The 16,318-nt window shown below is 40.6% G+C and overlaps 1 protein-coding gene across 2 annotated transcripts in view; it reads left to right on the forward strand.

Annotated features, from left to right (window-relative positions):
- The window catches only part of CTNNAL1 (catenin alpha like 1), a 127,152-nt gene that overhangs the window by 36,189 nt on the left and 74,645 nt on the right, over positions 1–16,318 (forward strand). For both annotated transcript variants that reach the window (XM_073332471.1, XM_073332472.1), the window contains 2 exons: positions 3,614–3,801; positions 11,828–11,947. In XM_073332471.1, coding sequence (XP_073188572.1) covers positions 3,614–3,801; positions 11,828–11,947 — 308 coding nt within the window. The remainder of the gene's footprint in view (positions 1–3,613; positions 3,802–11,827; positions 11,948–16,318) is intronic.

Genomic DNA, 16,318 nt, shown 5'->3' on the forward strand with positions numbered 1-16,318 from the left:
AGTCTACCAGTCCTGCCTGACAGTCTTGCAGAACAGCAGTCAGATCCTACACCTAAATACAGCCTTGTTGCATCTGACAGACTGGATGCTGGCTGGATGTCATCCACCAAAAGAAGCTGTTCAGCGGAGTTTCCAGAATATTCTGCTCTCCAAAGCAAAATATTTTCAACTAGACTGACTTACTAAGCTTCATGGAAATGATTTTCTATCTGGGCATTTTAGCACAACGTTTCTCACGTGACATTACCGATTTCAACAATATTGGACAACCTGCTAACCCTGATACAAATCTGAGCTTTCCATTAGCTCCAAAGGCATCCATCTAGCAGCAGTCTCATGTCGTCCTCCTGTCCTGGACCATATTATTTTTTTCAGGCCCTACAGTGGCAGGATTCCTTAAGGGCCTCATTCATTATTTTCCCTCGGTGTGTGAGTTCCCTCCCTCTTGGGACTTCCTATGCAGTGTTAGCGAGGTTGATTATTCCCTTCCCTCTCCTCCCTCACCAATAGCAACCTGTTCCCTATACCACCTGTCTATGAAGACTGCCTTTTCAGTATCCATTACATCAGCTGTAAGAATAGGGGCAATTCAGTCCCTCATAACAGGTCTTCCTTTATTCAGTGTTTCATAAGAACAGGATCACTTCACCTTGGGTAGACCTCACCCCAAGTTTTTATCTCAGACTTCTCTGAAAACCAGTCCATTCACATCTCATTTTGTTTTTTCACATCAGCAGAACAAAATCATTCAGGAATACACCTAGACTATTTGTGGCCTTTGCTGATGGAGTTCGGGGCACCCTATATCCACACAGAGATTGTCTTAAGTGGGGCCATGTCTGTTGCCATTTCTACACTATGGAGCCTATATCTGCATATCTCCATAGAGTAGAATTAACGTAATCTGATAGAAGAAGCTCTACTGCAGCTTAGAAATACCACCCCTGAGAAATGTTAGCTAAGACAGCAGAAGCACTCTTCTGTTGGCATATTTGCATCTATAGTGAGGGTTTTGGTGGCATAGTTATGTTTGTTTTTTCTCTCAACACTCCTAGGCTGGCATAGCTGTGCCTGTATAACTATGTAGTGTAAACTAAACCTGGGTCTCCAACTGTAAGGGCATGCGATACATTAACCAGGTGAGATCCAACTAGCTATATTAGAGCTTATTCCGCTAGAGTTCAGGCAGCTCTGTTGCCTGTTTGAGGAATTTCCCTGTTTTGAAAATTTGTAGGGCAGCTGTGTGGATTAAGCTAGTTTACAGGACACTATTTCTTAGTGGAGGCTTCCAGATTGGATAACTGTTTTGGTAGGGCTGTCCAGAGCCATTAAATAGGACTCAGACTACTCACCCACAAGCGAATAGGCTACTGCTTGTTAGTAACCATGAGTGGAAGCCATCTGGACAGTCACTTGAAGCAAGAATGGTTACTTACCATGCAGTAACTGTGGTTGTTTGACATATGGTGCTGCGTAGATTCCATGACCCACCAGCTTTTCCTGCTATATCATTTGGATTCTGTATTGGCAAAGGCATTGAGGGACAGTTGGGCCTACTTATCCTTTATGCTCTTGGGGGAGGAGGGCATCTGGGGTGCATGCACGGCCCCAGTATTCGCTGCGGGCTGAAAGAATCCAAACTCATGCCCATGGGGTACATGCACACCAAGAATGGAATCTGTGTGGACAACACATCTCAGAGAACCACCGTTACTGTAAGGTAAGTAACCATTCTTTCACCAGGCCAAATGATGAAAATAGTCTTTAAACACAGCAAAGGAAGCCATTGCAGTTTACAGTTGACATACTGCTTTCATGATTGCATCTGTTTTCTCTTGGGATATTTACCTGAGACATTAACTAATGAACGGGTATAGTGTTTCAGTATTTAATTAGAGAGCATAACTTTCTGAAACGGAGAATTATTGTTGGCAGAAACACACTTCTAGTAGAAACTTGTATAATGCTTTCTCTGTGGATGCTGGTGATTGTGGAGATTAATCATCTGTTAGAAAACTGCGTGGTTTTGCAACATGATCAGTGTTTTATGAATTCATATTTTTACATTACATAATTGCAAGTCAGAAAATAGATTTTTCAGGCTTCTTCCTGTCTTCAGCGGCTTCAGCAATTGAACATGAATTCTTCTGTACAGAATCAAGAACCACTACAACTGGCATTAATATTCAGAGCAGTTCCCTAGCACAACTTGTCAAATTAATATTTGTTACTTTCTGTCAAAGACAGTATTCTGCTGCACTCCTCACAGACTTTGTGAACTCAGATGTTTGTTTCTGTCTACGTGAGGCATGACAAATATACAGACACTTTCCTGTTAATATTTGGTGAACTACAAAGTAGTTGATGCAAAATAATTTAATTGGAAGTGGGATCTTTGTTTTTTCCTTTCAAGCCTTTTGACAGTAAATTTAGAATGTATATAGATGTGTATGTAGCTATTAGCTGCACTACCTTTTACAAAGATGAATCATATGGCACCTACGTTCCTTGCCACTTTTGACTGTATCCTGAGTGATTGTAATCAAATATTTGGAAGAACGTGGATGACTGGAGTTATGAGTGCTAGACATGTAAATTGCTCCTCCTATAGCAGTTAATGTATCATACACAATAGTTTATGAATGTTACTCCATATATCTATACTCACATATATGCAGTAACTGGACAGTTTGTGAAAATGTGTATGTCCAGATCCTTCAGAAAGACTTCAGCGCCTAAATAGTTCTGAGCTCAGTGAGACTACTCACATTCAGTTAATTGTGTAAATTTCTGCAGGGATCGGGCTGAAGTCTTATTGGCTTGAAACACTTCATCCATAAAGTGCCGAAGTGCTGTATGGTGAAGTATAGCCTGATTGAAGCATTTCAGTTTGCTTGACTAATGGATTTCAGTATATCAGAAGGGGGTGCTGGTTGCAAATAGAATATAGGCTATTTGTAGAGCCCTTCCTGGATGCATAAGTATGACACTAGTATGTGCAAGGGAAAATGGCTGGTGAGCCTGGTGCCTGCCTAAAACCTGTACACAGTAGTGTCATTGCAGTACTTCCTCAGTAGCCCAACAGATACAAAACTGTTTTATTGGCTATTTAAAATTCCCGTTTGGGGGCTGCTTATTCTTTACACTTGAGAATTTTTAAAGCAAAATGAAATCTACAAATCCGCTAGCTTGTGAGAATTCTAGCCGGGGCTTGACAGAATAAATGCTGGTTGGGCTATGGGGTCTCCTGCTTTGTTCCAGTGCTTGCATGAGCTTAATTTTTGTCATTAAAAATAAAAAGTAGGAGAGAAATTCTAACTTTCATTTTTTCCAGAGCAAAATTAAACCTGCAAGCTCTTGAGGGCAAAACCAAAATTTTGTTCATGTGTGAGGAAGAGAAGGAGCGAATATCAAGCAGCTGGGAGCTGAAGTGAGGAGATAGGATCTCCTATAGTTAGTAATAGGAAACAAGACAAGACAAAACGGAGCAAGCAATAGGTCAGCAAGACAGGTGTCACTTATCCCTGCGCTAATTTAGGCTTTTTTTATGTTCTCAGCTTTTTTCTGTTTTAAAAGCACAAAAGTTATTTATTTATTTTTGGGGTTTTTTTAGGTGAAACAATTGCACAACTTACAGATGTAACTAACTTGGATCATCCAGAATCTGATGGCCGGATAACAATTTTTACAGACAAAACGGGAGTAGTAAAAGCTGCAAGATTGCTGCTTTCTTCAGTGACAAAGGTGCTGGTGCTGGCAGACAGAATAGTTATTAAACAAATTATAGCTTCCAGAAACAAGGTACTTAAGTGTCTTTTGTTATTTCTGAAACTATATGTACTGGAGATGTGAGAGCATTTGATACCAAATGAGGTAATACTTTGCATTACACTTAGTATTAAAGAACTATGTTTTTTTCCTCTTGGGTTTAACTATATATATTTTAAGAGAAGAAACTGTGAAGCTTGTAAAAAAGTCTATTTAGATTCTTTATTTCACGAAATACTGAAACGAGACTTTAGGTCACATTTGCAAATAATTTTTACATACTTTGCTTTATATTCTCTTGTCTGTCAATATGGCTACATCTGTGTAATCTATTAGTGGTACTTATTAGAGTTGGGGTGGGAAGTTAAAACAAAAAAATTATATACCTTGTGGCAGTATTTAACTAATCTACCCAGTGTATGAAGTGTGGTGGTGGTTGGGCAAGTGTCTAAAGTTATTTTGGTGACTTTGAGCATTTTGTCAAAAGACTTGAGGTGCTGTTTTGTGAGGAGAAAGATGAGGTGGTGTATTAGTGTTCATTTACTTTGGTACGAAAAAAAAAATGGCTATTATATTTCCTGTTGGGTGCAAAGGATGGCTGTTGGTAAAATGGTCAATGAAAATCTCTTCTGTTGATCCAGCACGATCTTTTTAAACAGGTTTCCACCAACTGTCAGCAATAAAAATTATTACCTCATCTACCTGTGTGTCTCATATCTTGCGCCCAGTATGGCTACAACAACACTGCAAACACAAATGTTATGTGATTTAACTTTTTGAGTCTTAAATTTCTTCAATTGGTGAAGTAAAAAAAAGATTTAGGAAATATACCTTAATTTTAATGTTGGTTGTTTCATATATACAATTAATGAAACTTAAGTGCAAGAAATAAAGCCACATGGTAATACTAGCTAGGGCTGTTAAGTGATTAAAGAAATTTAATTGTGATTGTGCGATTTAAACAACAATAGAATACCATTTATTTTAAATATTTTTGGATGTTTACTACATTTCAAATATATTAATTTCACTTACAACACAGAATACAAAGTGTACAGTGCTCACGTTATATTTATATTTGATTACAAATATTTGCACTGTACAAAACAATTATTTTTCAGTTCACCTCATACAAGTACTTTAGTGCAATCTCTATCATGAATGTTGAACTTACAAATGTAGAATTAGGTAAAAAAAAAAACTGCATTCAAAAATAAAACAATGTAAAACTTTACATGTAAAACTACAAGTCCACTCAGTCCTACTTCTGGGTCAGCCAATCACTCAGACAAACAAGGTTGATTACAATTTGCAGGAGATGATGCTGCCCACTTCTTGTTTACAGTGCCACCTGAAAGTGAGAACAAGCGTTTGCATGGCACTGTTGTAGCTGGCATTGCAAGATATTTACGTGCCAGATGCGCTAAAGATCCATATGTCACTTCATGCTTCAGCCACCATTCCAGAGGACATGCGTCCATGCTGATGACTGGTTCTTCTTGATAACGATCCAAAGCAGTGCAGACTGATGCATGTTCATTTTCAGCATCTGAGTCAGATGCCACCAGCAGAAGGTTGATTTTAATTTTTGGTGGTTTGGGTTCTGTAGTTTCTGCATCAGTGTTGCTCTTTTAAGACTTCTGAAAGTATGCTCCACACCTCGTCCCTCTCAGATTTTGGAAGGCACTTCAGAACCTTGGGTCGAGGGCTGTGTCTATTTTTAGAAATCTCACATTGGTACCACCTTTGTGTTTTGTCAAATCTGCTGTGAAAGTGTTCTTAAAACGAACATGTGCTGGGTCCTCCTCTTAGACTGCTATAACATGAAATACATGGCAGAATGCAGGTAAAACACAGAGCAGGAGGCGTACCATTCTCTCTTCCCCCCCCCCCCCCCCCCCCCAAGGAGCTCAGTCAAAATTTAGTTAACCCATTATTTTTTTTAACAAGCATAATCAGCACGGAATCGTGTCCTCTGGAATGGTGGCTTAAAGCATGAAGGGGCATATGAATGTTTAGCATATCTGGCATGTATATACCTTGCAACGCCAGCTACAAAAGTGCCATGTGAATGCCTGTTCTCACTTTCAGCTGATCTTGTAAATAAGAAGCAGGCAGCAGTATCTCCCGTCAATGTAAACAAACTTGTTTGTCTTAGCAATTGGCAGAATAAGAAGTAGGACTGAGTGGACTTGTAGGCTCTAAAGTTTTATGCTGTTTTGTTTTTGAGTGCAGTTATGTAACCAAAAAAAATCTGCATTTGTAAGTTAAACTTTCACGATAAAGAGATTGCACTTCAGTACTTGTATGAAGTGAATTGAAAATGTAGGAAAATATCTAAAAATTTAATACATTTCAGTTGATAGTCTAAGTGTGATTAATAGCAATTTTTTAATCGCTATTAATTTTGAGTTAATCATGTGAATTAACTGCGATTAATTGACAGCCCTAGTTAATTTAAAATTAGTAAATTTCTGCAAAGGTGAGCAGTATGATGCCATTGTTGCATTAGTGACAGTAACTTGAAGGATTCTATTTAGCAGATTCAACTATGCCTGCTCCTGCTTGGACTATTGATGGTCCTACTGCTGTCAACCATCTTTGGCAGTCAGATATGTAAATAAATGAGAATGTGATCTGCATGGCACAAGATACGAAGATAATTCCCATACTTCTTGCTTAGACTTAAACAAGATGAGCTGGAAGTATTTGTACATAAGCTAAATGCTCTGTCTTATTTGGCAGCACAGAGACTTGATGGAATAAATCTCGTGACTAGTATATTGGTACAGAGAAGTATGAATTGTTCAGGAAGAACAGGTGCAATAAAAAGGGAGTAGGTGCTGTATATAGTCTTGATGTATAATGCACTTGATTTGAGGTCCAGAAGAAGGTGAGAGGCAGAGCAGTTGAAAGTCTCTGTGAAAAGATATAAAAAGTTTATATATAAAAAAAAAAGTGGGGGGTAACATCATGGTAGGGGTCTATTGTAGACCACCAAATTGGGAAGTGGTGGTGGATGAAGCATTTCTAGAACAAATAATAGAAATATTGAAAACACAAGACCTGGTTGTAATGGGGGACTTCAATTGCCCAGAGATCTGTTGGAAAAATAATACTGCAAAACACAGTATTTCCAGTAAATTTTCGGAATGTACTGGGAACATTTTTGTTTCAGAATGTCAGGAAGTAACCAGAGGGACAGCCATTTTAGACTTAATGCTGACCAACAGGGTGGAATTGGTGGCGACCGTGAAGGTGGAAGGCAATTTGGGTGAAAGTAATCATGAAATGGTAGCTTTCATGATTCCTAAGGAAAGGAAGGAGTTAGAGCAGCAGAATGAGGATAATGGACCTGAAAGAAGCAGACTGCAGCAAACTCAGAGAACTGATGGGAAGAAAATCTAAGGGAAAAAGTTGTTCAGGAGAGCTGGCAGTTTTTCAAGGAGACTGTATTAAAAGAAAAACTGCAAACTCTCATGATGCAAAGAAGAAATAGGAAAAACAGTAAGATGTCAATATGGCTCCATGAGGTGCTCTTTAATGATCTGAAAATCAAAAAGCAATCCTACAAAAAGTGGAAATTTGGATGAATTGCTTAGGAGGATTACAAAAGAAGAACACAGGCATCTAGGGATAAAATCAGAAAGACTGCAGCACAAAATGAATTACACCAAGCAAGGGACATAAAAGGAAACCAAAGAGATTTAATACATTAGGAGCAAGAGAAAGGTGAAGCCAAGTGTAGGTCTTTCACTTAATGGGGAAGGAGAGCTAAAAATTGATGACCTCTAGAAGGCTGAGGTGTTTAATGCTTATTTTGCTGCAGTGTTCACTAAACATTAATGGTGACCAGATACTCAGCATAATTATTAACATCAAGGTGGAAGGAACACAAACCAAAATAGGGAAAGAACAGATATCTAAAGAATATTTAGTTAAGTTAGATACACTGGACCCTCGCTAGAACATGGGGTTCGGGATCCATGCGCGATACCGCGTTATAGCAGGGGCAGCGTTACCATGGATCCCAATTTAGATATTTAAATTTGGGATCCATTGCCGCGACCGTGCTATATGCGAATCCGCGCTCTAGCGATGTACGCTGTAGCAAGGGTCCGCTGTATGTTCAAATTGATAGGTCCTGATGAAATTCACCCTAGAGTCCTTAAGGAACTAGCTGAAGCAGTCTCAGAACTGTTAGCAGTTATGTTCGAAAACTCATGGAGGACTGGTGAGGACCAGAGGTCTGGAGAAGAGCAGACATAGTACCAGTCTTTAAAAAGGGGAATAAAGAGGACCTGGGGCACTATAAACTAGTCAGCCTAACTTTGATACCTGGAGAGATACTGGAACACATTAACAAAACAATTTGTAAGCATCTAGAGGATAATAGGTTTATAAGGACTATTCAGCATGGATTTTTCAAGAACAAATCATGCCAGAACAACCTAATTTCCTTTTTTGGCAGGGTTGCTGGCCTAGTGGATAGGAGGGAAGCAGTACACTGGATATATCTTGATTTTCAGTAAAGCTTTTGACACAATTTCACATGACATTGTCATAGGCCGTATTTCTCTAGTTTGCTTATGTGAAATTACTATAAGGTAGATGGACAACTGCTTGAAAGACCATAAAAACTGTAGTTGCCAATGGCTTGCTTTCAAACTGTGTGGGCATATCTAATGGCGTTCCGTTGGGTCCAGTCTTGTGTCTGGTACTGGTCAATATTTTCATTAATGGAATGGAGTATTTATAAAATTAGCAGATGACACTATGATGGGAAGAGGGTTGTAAGCACTTTGGAGGGCAGTATTAAAATTCCAAATGACCTTGACAGATTGGAGAATTGGTCTGAATTAAACAAGACTAAAGTCAGTAAAGACGAGCAAAATACTTCAAATGCTCAACTACAAAATACAGAATAACTGTCTAGACAATAGTACAGCTGAAAAAAATTGAGGGCTTATAGTGAATCAGAATGAGTCATCAGTGTGACGCAGTTGCAAACAGGCTAATGTCATTCTGGGGTGTATTAACAGGAGTTTTGTATGTGAGACATGGGAGATAATTGTCCTGCTCTACTTGGCATTGGTGAAGCTTCAGCTGGAGTACTGCATCCAGTTCTGGGCACCACACTTTAGGAAAGATGTGCACAAGTTCGAGAGAGTCCAAACTGTGTTCCCTCTAAGGTGTGCGCCTGCAAGGCTGCACAGGAAACCATCAAGGGCCGCGCACCTGATTACTACAGGTGGACCCACAGGGTTGTAGCCACAGGGGAGTGTAGGGTGAGCTGGGGAATAGGGATGAGATGGAGGGCAGTAATGGGGGAGCATGAGGCATGGAGGTCTATGGTGGGGAGACACCTGGCCCCAGCTGTGGGGCTACAGTAAGGAGAGATGCCTCTCCCCCAGCTCCGGGGCTGCAGGTGGGAGAGACACCTCTCCCCCAGAGTCCCTTCTGCCCTTGATCTGAGGCTCCTGACAGTGCACCCATACAGGAGCTCACCCACACACAGTTCCACCAAGCTCCCCCTCAGAAAGTGCTCAGACCCTGCAGCAGACACGCACACAATCTCTGCTTTGCCTTTGTCCTCTTTGGCGCCCGATCTCTCTGGATATCACAATAACAGATGTAAGATAAGTCTTACAGGAACCTCTCTGCTGGGCTCCCCTAATCCTGTGTCCCGGACCCTGCTGGGTTTCCTTGTTAGACAAACGGTCCACTCCTGAGTCCTGGTCACTTGCGCTATCAAATCTCCTGGGCACTTTCTCCAGATGGAGAGTGCTTCACCTCTGAGAGATGTCCAAGTTTCCTTCCAAACACATGTACCAACCTGTCACCACATAAGCCCCGGCCAGCTCAGGTAGGCATTTTTTTGCTCTCACTTTTCTGTAGCTCCCCAATAAATTATCCTGAGTAGTGCCATTCCTTTGTATAGGCTGTCAGGCCTCCAGACATTCCACATTTCAGATCTGGCAGCACCGAGGTAGGAATATATCAAAAATGTGCATTGCACATGTGTTGTTTATTAACTCTTTCTACCATGCAATTTTGCAATTGACAGACTTTAGGGTGTTCCGTTGTGGATTACAGAACACGCACGCACACGTTGCTTCAGTTAAGGAGGTGTGAGAGTGTATGTGTTTAACTTGCTTTCATTCATCTGAGCGGTGCCTGCAATTATCTAATAATCTGTTTTATAGGTCAGACAAGAACTGTGAAGATAGGAATTGGGTAATTTACAAGAAACCTTTTTTTTCCCTAAGGGAGATCCTGAGTTACAGCAATTAAATGTTTCTGTTCTTTGTTCTGCGGTACCTCTGGTTACATGTGATTTATGGGGCTAAGCAATATTTTATCTGCCAAAAATATATACCTTTATTGCGTCTGAGCCACATCCTAAACCAAGATTTATACAAAACTGTGAAATACCACAATTTACTACCAGAGAAAAAATACCTTCAAGACACCGTGGAGTTTTAATTTCCTTTGGGTGAGGAATCTCAGTTTAGGTTCAGCTGTGCACTGTCAGCCACTAGTTTAAATTCTGAGCAAAGGGAACTGCAACCTGAAATATGGGTTGCACATTATATGATTTCATTGTTTTCTGTCCTTCAGAAAAGCCGGTTATGTTCATAAGACGTCAGTCTATGCATTTGCAATAGTGATAAGGAAGCCGTTCTAATATGATAAGCTTGAAGGGCCAAATCCTCAGCTGGTGTACAGCAGCCATGATGTCAATGGAATTACTTCGATTTACACAAGCTGAGGTTTGGGCCCTAAATGTCAGATTCCAGGAAATGTATATGTATGTTTTGTTTCTGTTGGTGGTACACATCTGCACGCTACCTCGGTATTGGTGCTGCACATAACAAAATTCATTCTGCAAATAGATGGAAAAGTTAGAGGGAACACTGAGCCCAACTACCAGTAAGGGATGGTCTAAGGCAGTGGTCCCCAAACTGTGTGGCACAGGATTCCCCCCCCCCCGAGGGTGGCGCAGAGGAACATTTAGGGGGTGTGGAGGGGCAGGAAGGAGTGTCGCCAAGCCCTGCTCTGCTTATGGCCCCAGACGTGACCGTGGTTCCCGTCAGGTTCCAGGGGCGGGGGAGGGAGCAGAAAGTTTGGGGACCAATGGGCTAGGGTTACTTGGTCCTGTCTCAGCGCAGGGGGCTGGACTTTGATTTCTCAAGGTCCCTTCCAGCCCTACATGTCTATGATTCTTTAGAAATCTGCCCTGAAGTGTAGACCATTGGTTCTTAATGCGGGTGGGGGGCTGCGAGCCACTTCATGCGGGTCACAGGGCCCCATAACTAGAGCCACAAGCCCCAGCTCTCCTTTTGAGGCTAAAGCCTGGAGCGGCTGGCTGAATCCTTGAGCCTCAAGCCCAGGCACCCGCCATGAGGCTAAAGCCAGGAGCTATGGGGCTAAAGCCCAGAGCCACAAGCCCCGATGCTCCCACAGGGCTGAATAGGATGCTTGGACTTTGAAAACCCTTTTTTTAAAGTAGGGAAACTGGATCTTCTAAAACTTATTTCTTCAGATAGTAGGAGAAAAGGGAAATGATTTTGTTCTGAGAGGAAAGGGAATATAAAATGTTTATCCTTGTTGGCTTTCAGAACAAATGGGTCTCATATTTTAATTGAAACAGAATGATTTAAAATATTTTTCCATCTACAAGAAAAGAGCTTTTCTCCACCTTTTCCTTCATTTCCAACACTTGAAATAATGGTCTTACATGACCCAATTGATCTGTATATAATCCAAGCACCCTGTCTCTCAACTCATAGCATTTGGTAGTCAAATTTCCTCCTCCTCTATTTACCGAAGGAGCAGTTTTATTGCAAAGTTTTGTTAAAGATGAAATTAAGTAAATAATTACTATTCATTAATAGATAAAATGTAGCTTAATATGTAAATGTATGAAAATCTGCTTTAGAAGCTTCTGCACAACACTTTCTAAGCTTTTAGGAATATTCCTAATTTTATTTTACTCTGCTGCAGTTTTACAGGTTACAAATAGCCATCATAACTAATTTTCTTCAACATATTACAGGTTCTTGCAACAATGGAACAGCTAGAGAAAGTGAGTAGTTTTCAAGAGTTTGTGCAAATATTCAGTCAGTTTGGAAATGAAATGGTGGAGTTCGCCCATTTAACTGGAGACCGACAAAATGTAAGTACTGATGAAAAGCTTCAAGGTTTATTTCAAGTAATTGTGACTTTTGGCTCTATTCAACAGTGGTGTTTGGGTTCTTTTTTAAAAGGAAAAATGATTGTGGTGTGACTACAAAAAAACAATGAATACTTGTATCCTTATCCTGCAGACGTTTCCAAACCCCAGTTTCCTTTCCCCTCCTCTCACTGGGGAGCGCCATTCTTAGCGCATCACTTTCCAGAAGCAAGGGGTGGAGCTATGTGAATAGCCTGCTCTGGCATCATATTACCAAATTGCCAGTATTTTATCATTTGAAAGCTGCCAAAACAGGTGCTTAACTCCATGTTCTTGTTACTTAATACCTTGCATGTAACGCAGATGAGCACCTTCACTGCAATCCCAAGGCACAGTCTTCTCAAAGAACAGCATCAAACAAGCTACAGATAAGTAGGGAAACTCCAGCCTGGAAACTACAGCTTTTCCTTTTCTCCTAAGTCTCACTGGCAGTTGAATCCTATGAAGGGACAGATATTCCCCGAGTCAGTGACACATTAAGGCTAAATATTGCCCAGATCAAATGAAGACTGTGATCTGTTTGTGTATTTCTTGCTGAAGTTACTGCAAAATTTTGATTCTCTTTGGACAATGTGGCCTGATCACTGATTCTGCTTTAATCCATCAGCAACTGTTTTGAAGGAATATAAGGAAGCCAGGCCTCTTTCCTGAAATGGTCGTTTTGTAGTTTGGGCTTCAATATGCTGCTGTCTCATAGTTTTATCAGGGGGAAACATCACTGTCGGTGTTTTCATTATGTTTAATAACACTAGGCGTGTGTGCAAAACTTTAGGTATGTTCATTGTTCTCAGGGTGAAATGTGAACATCTCAGAGAAACAAGGCACTGTTTCCTTTAATGTACTCTAGAGGCTTGACCTTGTGTTCTGCATTTGTTTAAGAGTTTTTAAGATCAGAGGGGACCATTATGATGATTTATCTGCCTAACTGCGACCAGTTAATTTCACTCAGTAATTCTTGCATCAAACGCATAACTTCTGGCTGATGAAATAAAATCTTGTCATAAAGCACTCTCCCTCCCCCCCCCCCCTTCTTTCTCATTCCCCTCAACACTTGCTTAACTACTACAGTGATCAAGGCTGACTATGATTAACTGTGAACACTTTTCCAGAAGGTTAGTGAAAACTAGTTTGGGCGTATTTACACTTTTGCTATTCAGAAAACTATATAGTGATTGGGCTATTGAACATTACTTGATTTGTGAAAATTATTGTAGAATTATGCTAAGCGTAGTAGTAATTTGTGGGGGTTTTTTTATGGCTACATCTTGTAAAGGGATCCACTCTGGCAAACCCTTATGCCCACAAGGAGCCTTGTTGAAGTCAGAAGTGTGTGGATGTGGGTGCAGTTAAAGGGTTGGGGCCTTAGTAGCTTGTTATTAGACATACAGATTAAACACATGTACTGTGTGCAGGAGTGTGGATGCTGAATTTCAAAAGTAATTCAGATTTTTTTTAAAGCTGTGCTCTACTCAGCTGCTACTAAAGACAAGTCAAAACTGTTTATGTAACAGTTATGAGCATGTAGGAGTCCTAATGGAACATTGCATCTCATCCTTCCTGTAAGGATGCTGAAAATGAACTGTTTCAGCTTTACTAGAAGCCAAATAATCTTAACACTTTTTGAGGAGGACCAGTTACTGATGACCATTATCAGAAATGGGTCATTTTCCTAATAGAGACTGTCCCTGCTCTAAAGAGCTTATAGTCTAAATGCACTTAAATACCAGTGAATGTTGGGGTAAAGGAATGCAACGGAAAAGCGAAATGATTTCAAAGATGTAAGTAGCTTTTGATTAGCATCACTACATTTCTATTTTTAAAAAAAAACAAACAGTTTCCTGCCTTTTTAAGTGTGTTCTAATTAAGTTTTCCCACCTTATTTTTTTTTTTAAGAAATTGCTTTCATATTTTTTATGTTGACAGGACAGTATTTACATAATGCTTACTAAATATTGGTAACTAACTGGAAAAGTTGTAAACACCTTTTTTTAAAAAAAGAAAGTTTTTAAAAACCCTGAAAGCTAAAAACAGAGTGGGGTTAAAATCCCTAAAGATACCATTATTGCAGGATTCTGACTGCTTTGTCTCAGCTCCCTGCTGTGAGACGGGCAGAACTCTACACTCAGAGCAATAAAACTTTGAAGAGCTGTGGCAGTGACCACAGAGCTCTACTCTTAGCAATTTTTAAGCCTGCCAGTCAGTTCTGTTACCTGGCCAGTGAAAGGATTCCTTCTGTAGCCTGCCACCTCTTTCTTATTTCTGGTTTTCCTTCTGATTCAATCCTTAGTATATCATAGGAGCCTTCATTTCCTGCTAAATCAGGAATTATCTGGAAAGTTTCAAGGGTGGTGCTTAAGCTTTGTGGTGTTGCATTACCAGGAGCAAAGAATGATTGCCCTTATAAAGGGGGGATGGCGGCCCTTTTATGCTCCTAAAAATCTTTCAGTCTTGGTAGAGTTCTGCTTGCCTCACACTAGGGGTCTAAGACTAAAAGTGAGAATTGTGCAAGATAATATCAGAAAGGCAGAATTACAAAGATAGTGACTTTCCCTTATATTCTATGTGGATAAATTTTTCAGTAAAGTTAAGCTTCTAGCAATTGCCTAAAAAATGCCGACTACATAATGTCATTTGCTATAGAATCAGGCTCCTGAGTTTTAAAGGGAAGAGGTCTTTGTAGCTGTCCTGCAGAATTCCTAAGACTTCCTTCTCTTCTTTAATGCAACTGAGCAGCTGGAGAAAAGGAGGAGAGGTTACTTACCTGTACCGTAACTTGAGTTCAAGGTGGTTTTGTCTTGTGGTGCTCCACCATAGGATGTGTATGGGTCTGTGCACCTTCCACTGGAGATTGTATATAGCAGTGTCTACAGGTCTGTGCCTGTGCAATGGATTGCCTCATGCTCCCGGGTGAGGTATTATGGGGAGGCTTGGACCCATGGCCTGTTCAGTTCCTTCTCAGCTATGGTGGCTGGAAGACTCCACAGCAGGTAGGAAGGAGGGCAGAAAGGTAGAGCACACAGAGGGACAAAACACCTTGAGGAACTCCACGTTACTGTACAGGTAAGTAACCTCTCCTTGGAGAGTATGTCCCTATGGGTGCTTCACGAAAGGAGCCTCCCATGCGGCATGTCAGTGTGGAGGCGGGTGCTAAGGAGGCGAATTCAAGACAGTTCAGAGGACTGCATCACCAAAGATTGTCACCTCTGGATGCACGTCTGATCGTGTAATGTTTGGCAAACATGTGAACTGAGGACCGGGTTGCAGCCCTGCAGATTTCTGCTATGGTAGCATCTTAAAGGAGGGCTACAGAGAAGGACTGAGCCCTCGTGGAGTGGGCTGTCATTGTGAGGGTGATGTATCCCACCAGTTTCATAATAAGTTCAGATACCATGTGATACCTACTCTGACAGCCTATACCCCTATATGCACCCCTTTTACAGGACTAGGACAAATTTTGTACAAAGTATGCCTTAGGAGGTATCATTTGAAAAACTCATAATTTGCTGATCATTATTGTCCTGGTAAAATGTGTAGCGACATTGCACGTAAAGTTATAGGATTCCTCTGTATGATATTACTAATACATGTTCCAAGTCTGGGGAGAGCAGCGACAAACCAATTCCCCAGAAAAAAGAAGGCTAACCAACGCCTCAGCCAGGCGTCCTCAAAATCAAATGGACCGTCAACTGGTTAAGTGGCTGTTCTTTGGCGGGAAGGAAGATGTGGGTGAAAATCTACATCTTGACAAAGAAACAGCTTGGGGTTCCCATCCACACAGACATGCTTTCTCGTGAACCTCTGCTGGTGATGATTCTTGAAGAAGAGAAAGAACTATAAAAGGAGATGCCCCAAATTATTCCTCCCTTTCTCTCTATCCATGGCATCCACAGTACCTGAAGAACAAAGGAAACAGCTTTGGACTGGAGTGGAATCCTGTCTGAAAGAAATTCAGCCAGGTAGACTGTTGGAACATGTAGTGAGAGAGACTGCTTTTAATTCACTTAACTTGTCAAGTTGGGCATTAGTTGTGTTTTACTTTTATTTTCTTATAACCAATTCTGACTTTTATGCCTCATTACTAGTAATCACTTAAAATCTATCCTTCTGTTGTTAATAAACTTGTTTTGTTGTTTTATCTAAACCAGTATGTCTGGATTGATGTGTTTGGGAAACTTCATTTGGTATAACAGGATTTGTGCATATCATTTTCTATTAATAAAATGACAGACTTTATATGAGCTTGTATTGTCCAGGAGAGGGCTGGGCAGTACAAGACACACCTTTCTAGGAGAAAGTCTGGGACTGAGAATTTGC

This window comes from Lepidochelys kempii, chromosome 2 (genome assembly GCF_965140265.1).
Source record: "Lepidochelys kempii isolate rLepKem1 chromosome 2, rLepKem1.hap2, whole genome shotgun sequence".
Lineage (NCBI taxonomy): Eukaryota > Metazoa > Chordata > Testudines > Cheloniidae > Lepidochelys > Lepidochelys kempii.